Source organism: Colletotrichum lupini, chromosome 6, assembly GCF_023278565.1.
Source record: "Colletotrichum lupini chromosome 6, complete sequence".
NCBI classification, from domain to species: domain Eukaryota; kingdom Fungi; phylum Ascomycota; class Sordariomycetes; order Glomerellales; family Glomerellaceae; genus Colletotrichum; species Colletotrichum lupini.
The window spans coordinates 3,163,319-3,181,071 of NC_064679.1; the positions used below are offsets into that span (position 1 = coordinate 3,163,319).

The window sequence follows — 17,753 nt, forward strand, 5'->3', positions numbered from 1 at the left end:
AACTGTAAATCACCATCGACACCCGGATGCGATTGTTCTGGTTTACGTTATGGCCACGTAGGTTCATTCCAAACGAAGCAAGACTGCCTCGTTAATGAGACTGTATAACACCCGCCATCAACCATAAGCTTCAGATCCAACTACACCTCACACCATCAACGCTCAACTCTGACTTATGCCAAAGTCACCATCACGGGAACAACCCAAAACCAAACTCCCAAAAACAACAAACCAAACCCAGCCGCAATGTCCTTCCCACCGCCCCTAATCCCAAAATCCCTCCCCCCAAACGCAAAAATAGCGCTCATCTCCCCCTCCTTCCGCGTAAACACCCTCATCCCAACCGCCCTCGCCCGCGCCCAAACCCTCCTCTCCTCCCTAGGCTACACCATCACGACAATCTTCCAACCCGACGGCGAAGACCTCGACCCCGTCCTCTCCGCCGGCGAACCCATCCCCGCCGGGATCCGCAACCGCCTAGCCGAGCTCCGCGCCGCCTTCGCCGATCCCACGGTCGACATGGTCCTCTGCACCGTCGGCGGCTCAACAGCAACAGAACTCATCCCCTACCTCGTGGCAGACGTCGACCTCCAGAATCTCATCAGGGAGAACCCCAAAATCTTTGTGGGCTACTCCGATATCACCGTCCTCCACTGGTGCCTCCGCGCCCTCACCGGCCTCCGCACCTTTTACGGCCCCTGCGCCGTCTCGGAACTCGGCGAGGCCGTTACCTCCACGACTGCCTCCGTCTCCTCGTTCGACTTCTCTCAAGAACACACGGAGAACAACAAGACAGAAGACGACGGATACCTCCAAGACTTCCACCTCGCCCACCTCCTCCAGGTCCTCGGCACCCCAATCACCACAACAACCCCCGTCCCAATCCCCCGCTCAACCTACTACGCCCCCATCACATGCCCCTACTTCCTCTCCCCCTCAACCCGCACCTCAACCACCCCCCGAACCCTCCTCCCCTCTCCGTCCTGGATCTGGCTCCGACGAGCCCCCCGCACACAAGGCCGCCTCTTCGGCGGCTGCCTAACAGTCGTAGCCCGCATCCAGGGCATCGCCCACATATCCCCGTCCTGGAAGGACAAAATCATGTTCCTCGAGTCCGCGACGGCAGAGGCCGACATGACGAAAGGCAACCCTCTCGCCCGGATCCGCTCGGCGTTCGCGGACCTCGCGGCGCGCGGGGTGTTTGACGAGATTGCGGGGCTCGTCGTCGGTCGAGCGTACGGGTACAACACAGAGCAAGAGAGAGCCGAGTACGCGGCCGTGATACAGGGTCTCTTGTGTAAGGGCCGGTTGGGGGCGAGCACCAGTTTCCCAATCTTGATGAATGTCGACATTGGACATACCGCGCCCATCGTGACGCTGCCGATGGACGCGCTGGCGGTGCTAGACTCGGAGAAGGACGAATTTTCCATCGCGGAGGCTGTGGTGGTCTAGAACGGGCAGCCACTCGAGAGCAGCATGGGCGGGAGGGGGCCACAGAGAAAACTGTTCATGACATATAGACGGCTGGGTAAAACTAGCCTTTGGGTATTATTTGTATTACATGTTTAACGATAGCTCTCCTAAGCCATACTCGTGTTCAACTTCCCATTGTATCCCATTCACGTTCGTGTATGTCATGTAAGAGAGAAACCCCCTTGGTTTCCTTTCCCCGACCAGCCAGTAGCAATTGAATACCTGTGAAAACCCTTGTAACCAGAAAAAGCACGTGAACCCTCGAGGAAATGACTCCGAACGCTTTGCTGATGCAATTTCTGGGGGGTTCCCCGGTGTGTATGAAAAATGAGAGAAACTTTGGTCGTGTATCGTTGTTGAAAAATAAAAGTGCTGTCGATGCAGCTCTGCTACATCGTGCCTAGTCCTTGGTTCGTGTAACTAGAACATTTGGCACATCGGTACTGCTTTGTGACGGTGAGGGTGCCTGTTGCGGCTCCTGAGGGTGTGCGTCTATAGAGTTGAAGTGGTTAACACCATGTGTCGATTTCTGGCCCTAGTAGAAACCGTCATTGGTGTTGCTCCTACTGCTGGGCGTTGACTGAGCAGAGCTACTAGCATCACTAGGTGTAGGTGGCTCTACAACCTGGCTGCGGATAGTCATGATCCAGTCGTGTTGCAGGAGTTCGACGGCGGATGCGCGGTGCTTGGGGTCTCTGGTAAAGCATCTCTTCAAAAAGTCGAGACCCTGCGGACTAAGCTGATCGGCCGACGGCAGCTGAGGAGGGTTGCCTTGGGCAATGTTGTACATGATGGCCCACTCATTGTCCAGGTTGGCCCAAGGACGACGACCAGTGGCCATCTCAAGAATGACGCAACCCAGCGACCAGACGTCGACTGAGCCGGCTCTGCCAGGGTTCTCACCCTTGATCACCTCAGGCGACATGTACATGGGCGTGCCCGTCATCGACTTGTTGGGCTTGGAAGAGGAGAGATCTTGGACAAGCGTCTTGCCTTGCCTAGCAATGACCTTGGCAGCTCCAAAGTCGACGTACTTGATGATACCGTTGTGATCGAGGAGAATGTCTGTAAGTTGTTAGAACAGTTACTAGACCAATATCGGGTAGATAAACTTACTTTCAGGCTTAATATCGCGATGGGCAATGCCACTCTCGTGAAGGTAAGCAAGACCCTCAAGCAGCTGCAATGCGTAAACCATGATAACTTGCTCGTCCTCAATGCGGCCGTGCTCTAGCAAGTTCGCGAGAGAACCGCCCTGACAGAACTCCATAAAAATATAGACCCTGTCGCGATGAACTTCGATGCCGTAGTACGAGACTACGTTGGGATGGTCGAGCACTTCCAAGACACCCATTTCGTCCTTGATCTGCTCGGCAATGGTGGGGATGAGCTTTGGATCCTGCAAACGAATCTCCTTAACAGCCATCAAGTGACCCGAGTCCAGGTTCATAGCGGCATAAACGTTGCCAAAGGTACCGCCGCCGACGAAATGGCCCTGTTGCCAGCGCATCGTAATGTTGGTAGCCGAGGATGAGAGGTAGGCTAGCGATCGGTCGACCTCGTTGTTTCCCTCTAGTACGCGACCGAGAGCCTGCCTCTCTGCCTCCTTGGCCCTCCTGATATCGTCGACCTTGTCAATCTCCTCCAATCGCTGCTCCGTGATGTACTTGGAAGCCTCATGGTCGTCGAGCATGCGATTTTTATCCAAGCGCTTGAACTGTCCAACCAAGGCCTCGACGCGCTCCTTCTCTGCTTGGGCGGCCAGGTTCGATCTCGCTCCCATGATATCAAAGTGTGAAATGAGAAGCGCCATGCAGCCAGCAACCTTTGCCCGGAGCCTGGCGTATTCTTCTTCGCCTAAAGCCAAGATGTGTCTGCCTCTGGTCATCCCCATGGCAAACTCCAGAGCCAGGACCGCCCATCGGAACGTCTTTCGATCTGACGCGATGCAGTCGTCACAGATGAAGCTAACCCAATCCAAAGCAAGTTTCGTCAGCTTGAGGTTGTTCATTTGCTTTCGGTTGCTGTCCATGACAAGGAGAGAGCGTTGACCGAATTCTGTCGCAAAGACAAAGCAAGTTTGAATGAGCTCTTGAACTTCTCTGCCTTCGGTCTGCTTCCGAATGATTTCGACACTGTCCATGAAGTTGTTGGACAACTTGTAGGCAACACGTCTCGTCTCCATCAGACGTGTATTGACCTTGTGCAAATTCGATCTCTGTTCCACAACCAGGTCGACGTGCATGTCGACGGCATCGATGAAGGCTTTCCTGGCATTGACGAGTCGCGCTTGAGCAGCGGCTGCGACTAGTCTCATGTGGCCCTTTTTCAGATCGATGTTTCGTTCCCGAACTGAGAGCTGCACAATGTCGCCGAACCAGTGCGGGCTGCTCTCAGGCCGGAGAATCAACAGATACGGGTCACTTGGGTCTTCCGCAAACTGATCCGGCGAGCTCAGACCCAAGATGGAATGAATGGCGTCGTGTCTATCCATCAATGATGGCGAGGCTATGATGAATATGCCCTCCTGCTCGTAGAGATCCGTGAAAATCTGGAAGTGGCCGGATGCGATCAATCTGTCGTAAAACTCTTGCAACTTCTCTGGCGTGAAGGATATGCTGAAGTCGGATGCGTTTTCGTAGTTTTCACTCAGCATGCGAGAGAAACGCTGCAGCATTCGCTGTCTTACTCGGACCGAATCTAGGCACTGTTTGTATCTCTTGCTCATCTCGGCGGTACTCTCCTTGGGCTTGACTTGGAGCTCCTTTTCGAATGTGACACTCAAACGATTGATAGCTTTGAAGGTTAGGGAACTGAACTGCTCTGCAACCTCGACGTCACCACCAAGAAGGTGGCTACCAATTTCATTGGCAAAGTCCCATTCCGCAAATAGCAACTCGGCCTCCTTGAAGGTGTTCTTGTTGCCGCTGAGCTTCCAATTGAGCATTTTGAAGTAGTACCTCAGAGCATCCAGCACGACTTGATCGAAAGACTCGTCGATGCAGGGCGGAAGCTCCCAGCCGGGTTCTGGTTGTGTCACAGCCAGGCACTCCAGCTTGATGCGGATAGCGAGTTTAAGAAGAAGCTGGAACTGGTTGATCATCTGGTCCTGCATCATTGGGTTTTGCTGCGCAGACTCTTTTACTTTCTTAGCGTAAGCGAGGCGCATCTTGATGATTTCCTCAATCAACCGGGATGGGAAGCTGATCAGCGTAAGCAGCTCCTCGATGTATGGTGGAAGATGTCGCTTTTGGAAGGCGGCGAAATTTCGGATGAGCGTCTGTTTGGACTTGGTGATGACGGTTGAAATACCAGGCAACATGCCTTTGTGTGCATCTTTGTTCTTTTCATCGTCAAACTCCTCGTCATACAGCGACTTCAAGCCGTCCTCCTTCATCAATCGGTCGAGGAATGAGGATTCATCGCTGATGCCATTGCCTACAGGCGAACGCTGTGGTGTCCGAGTGAAATCTAGCTCTTCGTTCCCAACCCACTTTTTGAGAATAGCAAGCTCGGTGTTGATCATCTCATTGGTGTTGTACCAGGCAATGATGGATTCCGACGCCTCATGGAAGAGCGGGGAGTTTGCCGACTGGTGCTCAGCTGCCAGCGAGGTCCAAGAAGGGTACAGGCTCTCAGCCTTGTCAATCTTCTTGACCACGTCCTTGACCTGTTCGTATGGTGGCTTTCCAGCTTCGCTCTCGCCCTTGACGGAGAAGTTGATAATCTCGTCTAGTGTACGGTCCAGCGTCGCGCGAGCCTCCTCGACCATTCGTCTCTGCACTGGAAGATGTCTTCCACATACTTTTGAACGAATACCAAGCCACAGCTCTGCCTTTTGCCCGCTCTTCCCTACTGCTTGTTCGTTCGATCCAATCAACCGCTTCTTTTCTTGCTTGACGACGTCTCCGGTCAGGACAGCTTCCAGCATGCCGTGCCATTCTAGTCGTTCTCGATTTGTCGGGTCTTTTAAATCTTCGTCTGTGGGTTGCAAATCGTCGTTGCCGTAGAACATGATGGTCTCCTGGTCGTATCTGTCGTCAAAGGGCCCTTCTGATGAGGGTGTCTCCCCCTCGGAGTCGGAGTCGGCGCCTTGGCCAATGCCGTTGATGCCGTTTACGTATCCGCCATCGAACGGGTAGCCATCGTTGTGATCCTGCCTTAACCTCTGCACGTATGCCCTCTCTTGCTGGCGAAACCTTTCGCTGGGCCGAGGACGCCCTCTCGATGATGCTCGGACGGATTCGACGAAGGAAGGAGCAGGTTGCGGCCTGCGGTGGGCGGCCGGGGCATATGTGTTGGAAGGGGTCCTCGCGGGAGCGCTGGGTCGTTGAACTTTGCTCGCGCCATTGGTGTAGGATGCGTCGCCGTCGCTGGCGTTGCTTCGTAGACTGCGGGTTGTACCATTGGCTACGGCGGCCTGGACGAGGTTGGACATGGAGCCAGCGATATGGCCTTCGGAATACCTGGCGAGAGAACCGAGTTCATCTTGACGTTCGAGTGCGTGGGGGTCGTCGGGTTGGTATTCACCAGAGGAAGCAGAATTGTCCGAGTCGACGGGGATGGGAACTGGTCGCTGGGGCATGATCTTGTCTGAGCGCAAGTCGTCGTCTCCGTTGGAGAATCGAACAGCACGAGGAGAGGGTTCGGTGGACATTGTGGCTGGGGGGGACGAGGCAGTTGGGTTGTATATATCGCTTAGGAGGGGGGGGGGGGTGGTCCCTTGGTGGTGAGGCGATGGGTGTCCCGATACGGTGGTGGTCAGCCGTTCAGTTCACGCCTGCGTACTGCGTGCTGCGTACGGCTTCGGTCTGCCGCTCAGCAGTGCAGCTGCTTGTGGATCCTCGTCCGAAAAAGAGGGACAGCAACATGCGATGGAGACTGAGGGAGGCGAACAGAAGACGGAAGGGCACTGCGAGTCGACCGTTTGGGAGCGAATGGAACGGAAATTAGGATGACATGAGGCAACCGTATCCGCGTCGGTTGGGAATGGGATGGGGCTAGACCGAATTGACGGGCAAGCCGCGACGATGGAAGATGGGTTGACCTCGTTTTCCAGGGCTCAGGTTCGGTGCTCGGTGCTCGGTGTGGGTGGCAGTTTGGCAGCTTGGGGTAGTAGTCTGGGAGGAGCAAATGAGGGAAAAAGGCGGCGAAGACGGGCCCCCGGCAGAGTGAGAGGAGACGAAAAAGATCACGATGCAGAGACAAGAAACAGAGCCAGAGCCAAAGCAACAAGCACCCGCAATGGGAAACGACCACGACGTGAAATTTGATATGGAGCGGACGGAGCGAGGAAGGGACCAGCGGGCAAAGAGGGAACGCGACGACCGGACGGGACGGTGCTGGCGGGCGGCCATTGGCTGAGCCACAGCAGGCTAGTCGCTAGAGAGGCTAGAGCCTTAGTACGTACCTACCTATCACGCCAAGTGAGGTACCGTCGATACGTATCCCTAAGTACCTCCTCTTCCATCGAACCTTGAATTTGAATTCGTAGGCGTTTACTTTACGGATAGAGTCAAGGACTTTACATCAGTACCTGCCAGCACGTGGAAATATGCTATGGGCATTCTGTCAGGTGGACTCTCGTCTCTACTTCTTGACTTCAAGCACCTGCGGATGGATGCTAGACTGCTGGTCCTGATGTAAAGCAATTTCACATCTGTTATGAATGCGACGCTGTATCCGCCTGGCAGGTTGCAATCTGCCGAAACAACCACCCATGCGTCGACGGTCTATTCGTACGGATACTATTTCGTAGGGTATATAGACGGTAGGGTACAACAGTCCATACAAACGCTGACTATGTATGATAGGGAGCCGTGAGAAACGGAAATGACCTGGAGCCTGGATCGCGTCGAGAAAATGTTTAAGTCTCGGAACTTCAAAACCACATACTGCGCAGACCACGAGCAGGGGTCGCATCCCAGCAAAAGAGCTTTTGCGGGGGGTCGCTTTGCCGAGGGTGCCAGATGCCACGGTGCTTTAGCCTCTTCTTTTTTTTTCCCTTCCTCCTCATAAAAAGACCGTCTTATAAGTGTGGACACTGGACAGTGGGAGTGGGAGTTGAAGAAGTGAGACTTGGAGAGACATGAGGCGGCTCCCGATTTGTGGCTTCCCTCCCACCCCTGGTCCAACCATGCTTCCTCCTCCATCCAAGTGTGGCTACGGCCATCGAGCTGTGTGCCTGCGATCGAACCTCGCGCGAACCTCGCCTCCCTTCTCGACGCGACCCCACGCCCGATGGCTTTTGGGCATGTGGCGAGTGACCCACGCAATTGCCCGCCACGCCACGGCTGCTCCTTGCAAGCTCAACGTGGCGCCGCCCTGTGGCTTTCTCCGTCTCATTCCCCAAAAACGCTTCCTCACGCTTTCTGCTGCTTCTGCTTTCCATTGCGGCCTGATCATGAGGTGAGATGTTCACGCCATGTGTCGCTACCATCACTCGAATAAGCACAAGTTCCTGTAGCCTGGCGTGATGTGAGTCGAGACAGTCCGTGGTTGGTGGGCGCCCGAGGTTCCCACGGGTTTTCTTCTTGCCTCAACCGACCTACTGTGGAGAGCTTTGCTTTGAGGTACCTGCTATACTATTATAGTCTAAGTGGTATAGCTTCCAGCTCCATAACTGATGCCAATCTCAAGCTCTGCGACCCATCGATTTGTACGACGAATGCCGATCCTTTGTGTTTCGGAAGAGACATAGGCTTTTCGAGGTCCATGAAGAGAACCCGCTTACTTGTCATCGAGATTTGCCATGGGCGATTGGAAACACGCCTTGGCGAGCTGTTGGGCCTTTTTGCATCCCCCACGCTTCACATGGGCAACTCCAAAGGTACAATAGTGCCCGACTAGTTCCGTACCAGGCACCATTTTCCCTTCCAACTCGGGATACGACATAAGAAGTGCTAGGTGTGTTTTGACTTTCTCAGCCGCACTTTGCTTTGATGTCTCAGAACCCAATGTTGCAGGGATACCGACGTTGAAGAGTTGTGTCGTGGTTTCTCACTTTTCCATGAGTCTGGAAACTAATGCCTAGGTCCCTCTGTTAACCCCATTTGCAACTTCCAGGGTAGCTAGTTCTGGTGGTCTGGGTCCCTTCTTTGCCTTTATAAGTCGGGTTGCATTACAAGCCGATGAACGCTCTTAACAGAAGTCTAATCGACTTACGCATGTATGGTATTGATTCAGCATGCTCAGCTCTCTGTTTCGTCAAGGCAGCAACGACTGAGTCTAGTAGACAGACCATTTGGCAGAGCAACGGGTTGAGCGAGCCAACTGTGGGCCTCGGTCTCTATCCCAATTCCTCAAATGACTACGTTCAACAGTATGGGTTGCAGCCTCGAGCCAACATCCAAATACGGCCTGCTCCCTACTCCCTAGGTACTTCCCACGCCTTACGATTTCTTATTGGTCTATGATCCAGCCAGACCTTTGAAACGGTATTGGCCTAACTTAAATTGAAGAGAACGAATATGTTGAGCACCTCGGCAGACCTTCCCCGCGGGTTGATTCGTCTAGTCATGTCCCAGGAAGCAGCGTCCATGTGACTGGACTGGCTTGCGATGAAGGGAATTGGTGAAGGGGGTTTCTTGATCCAATAGAAAGGGGAATGAGCCCAGTGGTGTTTGTTCGGTATCGTATCGTAAAGCGAAACTCACTCTTCGAGGGCGAAATCTGTACGATAGCTAGAGAGGCATTCGACAGATACTGGCTCATTAGTATGTTACAATGCAACTATCACAGCTCTTCCACCAGGTAACTATCACCGAGATACCAACAGCGCTCAGCTGAGTTGTGCCAATGACTCGATGCTACTTTTTGAGATACACATCTATCTGCGGATGGTAAGACAAGCTACTAAGATAGAGTGAGGGGACGACTGTGTACGAGACGCAGATAACAGACCGCGCGGCTATCTGCCAGTTGAACGAGCCGCAGAGGAAACTCACCCGACCGCCTCGACCAACATTCATACTTTCAGAAGTGCGAGACCGCCGGTTGGCGGGTGCCATACCGAGCGCTCGGATCCTGGACCGAGACGATTCCGCCCAATTCACCAATCAAACACCAGAGAGCTCGGCCAGCTTCGGACCCGCCTCATCTTATCGCATCCGAATACCTTATCGGTACAAGGGAAAGCTCTCCGTCATACCTTGGGGCCTCCTCCCCTCCTCCTCCTCTTGAAACCTTGATCTTTCTGTTCATTTCTCAATCTTTTTACCAATATACCAGCTCAATTGGACTTTTGAAAATGACACGATCAAGATTGGTAGCAGCCGCCCGGACGGCAAGGCCCTTCTTGGCCTCTCCCGCTCGCCAGGGCCGGTCCCTCGCATCCGTCGCCGGACTGAGCTCCACGGCCCCGGCCCCGAGAACGGCGGGAGCATCACAATTACACAACAACCACCGCTTGTACAGCTCGGCATCCCGCGCCAACTGGAAAGAGAAGCTCGCCGCCTTCTCCAAGCAGGACAAGACCCCCCTCTACGACTTCCACGTCGCCCACGGCGGCAAAATGGTCATCTTCGGCGGCCACCACATGCCCGTCCAGTACGCCGGCCAGTCCCTCGCCGAGTCCCACCACTTCACCCGCACCCACGCCTCCCTCTTTGACGTCTCCCACATGGTCCAGCACCGCTTTACCGGCCCCAAGGCCGCCGCCTTCCTCGAGACCGTCACCCCCTCCAGCGTCGCCGACATGGAGCTCAACACGAGCAAGCTCAGCACCTTCCTCCACCCGGGCACGGGCGGCATCGTCGACGACACAATGATCACCCGCCTCGGCGAGCACGAGTACGCCGTCGTCTCCAACGCCGGCACCCGCGAAAAGATCTTTGCCTACCTCACCGAGCACACCGCCGCGCTCCAGAACCCCGAGGGCACCGACTTCTGGTGGGAGGTCCTCGAGGGCTACGGCCTCGTCGCCCTCCAGGGCCCCCAGAGCGCCGAGATCCTCCAGGAGGTCCTCGACCCGGCCGACGGGCTGGACCTGAGCACCCTCTACTTTGGCAACACGGGCTTCGCCCGCCTCCGGTACCAGGACGGCCAGGGCCAGTGGCAATCGACGCCCGAAAAGGCCATGATCAGCCGCGGAGGCTACACGGGTGAGGACGGCTTCGAAATCTCCTTCAAGTCCACCAACGGCGAGGCCGGCCCCATCGCCGAGACGCTTTTGAAGGTCGCCGGCCCGGAGAGGCTGCAGCTCGCGGGTCTCGGCCCGCGCGACAGCCTGCGCCTCGAGGCCGGCATGTGCCTGTACGGCCACGACATTGACGACACGACGACCCCCGTCGAAGGCAGCCTGTCGTGGATCATCCCCAAGGAGCGCCGCACAAAGGGCGGCTTCCACGGCGCCGAGGTGATCAACAAGCAGCTCGTGCCCAAGAGCAAGGGAGGCGCGGGCATCGAGAGGCGCCGCGTGGGCTTCGTGATCTCTGGCGCGCCGGCCCGCGAGGGCGCCGAGATCTTTACAAAGGACGGGGAGAAGGTCGGCGTCATCACCAGCGGCTCGCCCAGCCCGACGTTGGGCAAGAACATCGCCATGGGCTACGTCAAGGAGGGTCTGCACAAGTCCGGCACTGAGCTGGACGTTGTGGTGAGAGGCAAGAAGAGGGGAGCCGTGGTGTCCAAGATGCCGTTGGTCCCTAGCAAGTACTTCAAGGGACCGACTCCCGCGCCTGCGTAGGGTGGGATGTATCGATAGAAGTTTTACAAAAAGATATCCAGCACATTTTAGCGTTCAACTTGGCTTTCATCTACCTTATTTGTGATGCTTCTTGCTTAAGGGCATGGCGAGATCAGAGCAACGGCAAGTTTTCAATGTTTTGGTTGGAAGCATGTAGCCACTTCTTCATGGGAGGCCATCACGGAAGCGCAAAGCGATGACGACCCTCAAACGAGCGGCTGAGTACTCTAGAAACTATGATCCTGGAATGCGGCAAATATGGAAGAGGTTGACAAGCAGCTTATGTTGACAGGATCGTGTTACGTTTGAATGTGAAGAGAAAAAAGAAGAAAAAGGCAAAGATTGAAGGAGCGCAGAAATCCTTATTAGCATTTTGGCGGATGGGGCTAGAGCGTATGCGGATTAGCCCCGGATAGCAAGGATGAAGTGGGGCCCCTTTTCATGGGATGAGAGTGGGGTGAAGGCATTCGAGCCAAGCTATGCTTCGACAACGATTTTCTTTTTAGCTACATCTGCTCCGACTGTTGCAAATTGAACCTCCAAGATAGGGTTCAAGGCGAGGAAAGGATCTGATGTTCACATTAGATGATTTATTGCCAAGTTAGCCAGACAGATGTGATCGTGCTTACTCGTCTGGTTGGTTTCTATAAGCCCCGGCCAACGGGGGCGACGAGCATCTAATGTCACATAGTAGTACGGTACGTACATGCTTTCACATTAGCCCAATTCAACTTGAAAGATCAGATAAACTTCCTTCAAACTGGCATGACATTTGTATTGTACTACTGTCCTTCTCGCTCCACACAACATTGCCGGAGAAACCGGTCATCAAGAGACCAAGAGTATTGAACCCATACGGTATCATGGTATGCCTACACGCAAATGCTCCGGTAAAAGCCAGTGATGATGAGACATACGAGAACCTTCATATTATATAGTTTACAATCATAAATAAACACTCATAGAGAGAACTGGCAATACAAAACAAAATCTACCCCGCCTTGTATATATGCCACTTTTTTTTTGCCTGCATTATGAACTCCCAAACTCCGACCAAGGTGCAAAAAGCAGCCTAACCGGGACAAAGTGTGCCATGTAGTATTACAAGCTTTCAAGAAATACACCCATAATGATTTCATGGCCCAAGTCGTTGAGTCGTGCCAACAAGCGCAATCGGTGCGCTGCCGCCACCAGCATGGGTGTTGGTGGGCAAGACCCCGAATCGACCGTATGTCTTCTGGTCGACGCTCACGTAGTGCGGCAGCCGCCCAAGGAGGTTCAGCTTCGACTCGATCCATCGCAGGGCCTTTTCGGGTGGGCTGAGGAACTTCAGGTAGCCGAGGCCGACTAGAAAAGTAACGTTGAGTTAGTCATACATCCTTCTAGCAGGATAGGGGCAGGTCGCTTACAGAGATATCCAACCAGGACGCCGCAGAGGTGACCAAGCAAGCTGGTGCCAGGAACGAGCGCCGTAACCACCAGGATGAGGATCAGGGGGGTTGTCCACGTCGGAATTGAGTACGTCGCAATCGTCAGGTGGGGGTTCGTCTTGTACGTCCGAATCGCCTCGATGCCCAAGAGCAAAAAGACCCAGACGCTACATTGTGATTCTTCTCGTTAGTTTCCATCCCTCTTGCGCTCGCGGGCGTCACCTGTATAGTTTCTTACCTAGCTCCCATAACTTCGGTGTTGCCCTTGAAGAGGAACCGTTCGATCAAGGTGTAGAGAATAGCCGGGATCGTGCTCAGAGCTGCAGAAAATTAGTCGCCCGCGCCTTATAGAGAAGACCAGGATATATCTTACGGCCGATGAAGAGGGCGATAGAGGTCAAGGTGCCGAATTCTGCCTCGAACCGCTCCATCAATGGCGCGAGAGCCGCCAGATTCATGACCGTATGGATGAGATTCACATGAACGAAAGGGAACGTATTCATTCGGTATGCTATCGCCACAATACAATGAGTACAAATTGCGCCTGTAGAAAGCGGCCTGGCAGGCAAGGGAAGCTTACAAGAGGTAAAGGACAGCTGGTCAGGAATCAGGGCGCCCCAGTGCCTGACATCCCACGAATGTTGAAGACCTGCGAACCATGCTGCGATAATGACCAGGAGAACAATGCGCGTAAAGAGCGGTAAACGAAATACGTAAGAGCGAGCCCGAAGGGTGCTGAAGGACGTTATGTTGGAAGCCATCGCGCCCGCCGCCTCCGGGATTCACGGGATCCAGAGGGGTCGAGGGTCTAGGGTCGAGGGTCGAGTGGGAAAATTGGCGGTCGAGCAAACACCAATCGCCGCGTTCAAAGTCGAAAGTCGTTCTAGCGATGAGTCCAATCGGCAGCACAAGGCATAAGAATCGGCTTGAGTTGGCACCACGGAGATTGTGTTTTTTGCTGCAGCTGGGAAATTGTAGACAACCTGTCGCATGCTCCCGGTCCACTCGGACCTCTTCGGACGATCCAAAAAATGTTAGATAAGACCCCTGTTGTACGACGTATCCACCTCTTATCATCACGTGCCTGTAACAGCGTTACAGCGCGTTATGTAACTCGTCCTGGGTCTCTAAAGTGCTTTGAGTATCGATCATTGGTGAAGTATTAGAACATCACATGCGAATTCACAATGCTTGAACACCTTTGTACCCGCTCTCGCATTGTCACATTGCGTTGAAATTTTGTTTGAACGTTTCAAATTTGTACATACTAGGAAATCATGGCCTACATGACATAGAAAAAACAATAGTCCCAGAGGTATTTGCCCGACCAAAACAAAGGGCGTAACGCGGCCATACACTTTAGTTATACCGACCGACACCCCAGAACATGCTAAATAAACAGAGGTACGCCTACACCGCCTAACCACATGTCGCCCTGACCCGTATCGCTAACGTAACATTGTCCGTTTATGACCTGCCAGCGGACTTGGCCATGGTGTTAAGAGCGGAACCGTTCTTGAACCACTCAATCTGGGGGGCGTTGAAGGTGTGGGAGAGCTTGACCTCGAAGGCCTTGCCATCCTTGGGGTGGACAACCATGGTCAGAGGCTTGCCGACCTCGAGCTCAGTGGCGAGGATGTCGACCTTGTCCTCGGGTCTGATCTTGTCGTAGTCGGCGGGGTCGGAGAAGGTAAGAGGAAGCATACCCTGCTTCTTCAGGTTGGTCTCGTGAATACGGGCGAAGGAGCGGGTGATGATGGCAAGACCACCAAGGTGACGGGGCTCAAGAGCGGCGTGCTCACGGGAAGAACCCTCGCCGTAGTTCCAGTCACCAATGACAACCCACTTAATACCCTTGGCCTTGTAGTCACGGGCGACGGCGGGGACGGCGTCCCATTCGCCGGTGGTGAAGTTCTGAATCTTGTTGGCCTCGCCGTTGGCCTCGTTGATGGCACCAATCAACATGTTGTTGGAGATGTTGTCCAAGTGGCCACGGTACTTCAACCAGGGACCGGCCATGGAGATGTGGTCAGTGGTGGTCTTGCCCTTGCACTTGATGAGGATGGGGATATCGTTGACATCCTTGCCATCCCAAGGCTGGAAGGAGGACAGGATCTGAAGACGGTCGGAGGAGGGAGAGACCTGGACGTTGACGGTGCTGCGGTCGGCGGGAGGAGCCTGGTAGGTGTTCTGGCCGGGGTCGTATCCGCGGCTGGGGAGAGAGTCTCCGGAAGGAGGCTTGAGCATGAACTCGTTGCCGTCCTTGTCCTTGAGCTTGTCGGTAAGGGGGTTGAAGTGGAGGCTGCCGGCGACAGTCATGGCAACGACCATGTCGGGAGAGGCGACGAAGGAGTGGGTGGCGGGGTTACCGTCGTTACGTCCGGTGAAGTTACGGTTGTAGGAAGAGATGATGGAGTTGGGGGTGCCCTTCTTGACATCCTGACGATCCCACTGACCAATGCAGGGACCGCAGGCGTTGGCAAGGACAATACCGCCGTACTCCTCGAAGGTCTGAAGCTGACCATCGCGCTCAATGGTGGCGCGAATCTGCTCGGAACCGGGGGTGATGGTGAAGATGGCCTTGGACTTGATACCGTGGTCGAGAGCGTCGCGAGCGATGGCAGCACCGCGGGTCATGTCCTCGTAGGAGGAGTTGGTGCAAGAACCGATCAGACCGACCTTGAGGTCCTCGGGCCAGTTGTTGGCCTTGACAGCCTCGCTGAACTTGGAGATGGGGGTGGCCAGATCGGGGGTGAAGGGACCGTTGATGTGGGGCTCGAGCTCGGACAGGTTGATCTCGATGAGCTGGTCGTACTCGGCACCCTCATCCTCGCGAAGCTCCTTGGCGTAGGTCTTCGCGAAGTCACCAATGTCCTTACGCTTGGTGGCGGTGAGGTACTTGTGCATGGAGTCGTTGAAGGGGAAGAGGGAGGTGGTGGCACCGATCTCAGCACCCATGTTGCAGATAGTTCCCATACCAGTGGCAGAGAGGGTGTCGACACCAGGGCCGTGGTACTCAACAATGGCACCAGTACCACCCTTGACGGTCAAGATACCGGCAACCTTGAGAATGATATCCTTGGGAGTGACCCAGGGGTTCAGAGCACCAGTGAGCTTGACACCGATAACCTTGGGGGCCTTCAGCTCCCAGGGAAGGTTGGCCATGACATCGACGGCGTCAGCGCCACCGACACCGATAGCGCACATACCAAGACCACCAGCGTTGGGAGTGTGAGAGTCAGTTCCGATAAGAAGACCACCGGGGAAAGCGTAGTTCTCGAGGACAATCTGGTGGATGATACCAGAGCCGGGCTTCCAGAAACCGATGTTGTACTTGGCGCAAGCAGAGGCAAGGAAGTCGTAGACCTCCTTGTTGATGCCGACGGCACGGGCGAGATCCTTAGAGCCACCAATTTGAGCCTCGATCAAGTGATCGCAGTGGACAGTAGTGGGGTTAGCGACGGAGGGCATGCCAGCAGACATGAACTGCAGAATAGCCATCTGAGCAGTGGCATCCTGGCAAGCAACGCGATCGGGGCGGAGCTTCAGGTATGAGACACCACGCTCGATCTCTTGTCCGTGAGGGTCGTCCAAGTGGGAGTAGAGAATCTTCTCAGCGTAGGCCAGGGGGCGGTTGAGACGCTGGCGAACGATGGACAGGTTCTCGGACATCTTCTTGTAGTTGATGAAGTTGCCCTCCTCGTGGATGTTCTGCTTGACCTGTTTTCGGCGAGTCAGCACCCTTGTCAAGTCGAGCAAACACGTACGCGATGCCAAAGAAGCACCCGGCCATGCTGTCCAAATAAAAGACACCGTAGACCACGGTTTTCTAGCGTTAGAGGGGGAAGTATCTTACCTTGCGGTCAAGGGGAGAGTCAGAAACGGTAGCCATGCCACGCAGTCCCAGACGGGCACTGGCGGCAGTACGGCTCCGGGCAACAGAGCCCAGGAGCTGTCGTGAAGCCAACATGATTGGTGTTGACACTGAGAGCAGCAATGAAACTGGTCAATTGAGCTTGAGTGGAGAGTTGTCCGAGCTGTGATGAAGCTCGCAACAGATATCTCAAGTGCCCTTTCCTGTTCAAGGGACTTTGTTTGTGAAGATGGAGGAAAGGAAAAGAATATTAAGAGGAAGAAAACAAGAAGGTGGAGAGAATTTCCGACGAGGAGGTCAAGTAGTAGAAGAAAGGCGGCAAAGCAAGCCAGGCCTAGGTCTTTCCGGATGGGGGTGGCAGTAAAAAATCCTCGCACCTTCATTCCGGATCACACTCACTTTTGCCCTCTTTCACCTCGCTCTGGGCTCTTTCCGCGGCAGCTTTTGGGGGGTGGCCACGGTGCGTGCTCGGCTCAAATTGGGCGCAGGCCGTCTGGTTGCCGCGCTGCTGTGTGGACTGTGGAGAAGGTACTGAGGAACAGGGTCGGCCAAGGTGGGCCTCCTCGGCTATGACGAAGGCGACGACGGGCCAACGGACGAATCAGCGAGATTGGATTATTTTTCACTCAGCAGCAAAGAGCAGCAGTGGACTGGAGTGGGGCTGCTTTTCTTCACTTTCACGGGAACAACGACGACCTCAGGAAAGTACCTTCCGAAAGTACCCCCCATTCTGTCCCATTTCCCCTGCTCCGTATCGCGGTGTTCCCTGCTGCATTGTGGAGACCTTGCACCGCAACTGCTCTTTGCTCAGAGGTAAACACCCCTGTCCAAAGCCACATGTACCTTTTCTCGAGTTCTTCTTCTCCCCTCTGCTATCCCTCCTCGCTCACGACCTTTGCATTTGTATCGCTGTTTCGACCGGCCCCTCTCTATCGCGCACAAATTTCTTATGAATCTCCATCGCATCACGATACTGTTACTACGTAGGTACTTGAACAATGTTCATCCGCTGACTGATTTGCCTCGACAGGGAACTAATTTTGATTTGGTGAACATGATCGAGACGGAGGCAAAGGCCAAATACAGGCATCTGCAAAGAGACCAATGGCGCGAGACATGACAAGAACAATACCAAGTACCGCGGTCGGATACGGCGTCCGGCAAGGGCGAATGGCGAATAGCAAGTCGCCCAGCGCAAGGAGTCGAGGTGCAAAAACGTCACTGATAAACATTCCTACGACATCTGTTTGCACTACATGCCGTCACCCGGAGCTCGTTGGTACAACTCGTTACC

The 17,753-nt window shown here is 54.6% G+C and overlaps 4 protein-coding genes across 4 annotated transcripts; 2 read left to right on the top strand and 2 right to left on the bottom strand.

Annotated features, from left to right (window-relative positions):
• Positions 1-246: 246 nt before the first annotated feature.
• Positions 247-1,452, top strand: CLUP02_12449 (LD-carboxypeptidase; the record flags this gene model as incomplete). The annotated part of the gene is made up of 1 exon (XM_049291413.1): positions 247-1,452. The coding sequence occupies one exon, from the start codon at positions 247-249 to the stop codon at positions 1,450-1,452; it is 1,206 nt and encodes a 401-aa protein (XP_049148558.1).
• Positions 1,453-1,873: 421 nt separating this feature from the next.
• CLUP02_12450 (uncharacterized protein) lies at positions 1,874-6,130 on the bottom strand (the record flags this gene model as incomplete). The annotated part of the gene is made up of 3 exons (XM_049291414.1): positions 1,874-1,965; positions 2,041-2,538; positions 2,590-6,130. The coding sequence occupies 3 exons, from the start codon at positions 6,128-6,130 to the stop codon at positions 1,874-1,876; spliced, it is 4,131 nt and encodes a 1,376-aa protein (XP_049148559.1).
• A 3,591-nt stretch (positions 6,131-9,721) lies between these two features.
• CLUP02_12451 (glycine cleavage system T protein) lies at positions 9,722-11,155 on the top strand (the record flags this gene model as incomplete). Its single annotated transcript, XM_049291415.1, has 1 exon — positions 9,722-11,155. One exon carries the CDS (start codon positions 9,722-9,724, stop codon positions 11,153-11,155), a length of 1,434 nt encoding a protein of 477 aa, XP_049148560.1.
• A 1,135-nt stretch (positions 11,156-12,290) lies between these two features.
• Positions 12,291-16,555, bottom strand: CLUP02_12452 (aconitate hydratase; the record flags this gene model as incomplete). Its single annotated transcript, XM_049291416.1, has 8 exons — positions 12,291-12,502; positions 12,565-12,752; positions 12,824-12,905; positions 12,959-13,096; positions 13,166-13,246; positions 13,299-13,468; positions 14,060-16,305; positions 16,442-16,555. 8 exons carry the CDS (start codon positions 16,553-16,555, stop codon positions 12,291-12,293), a joined length of 3,231 nt encoding a protein of 1,076 aa, XP_049148561.1.
• Between the last annotated feature and the right edge of the window lie 1,198 nt (positions 16,556-17,753).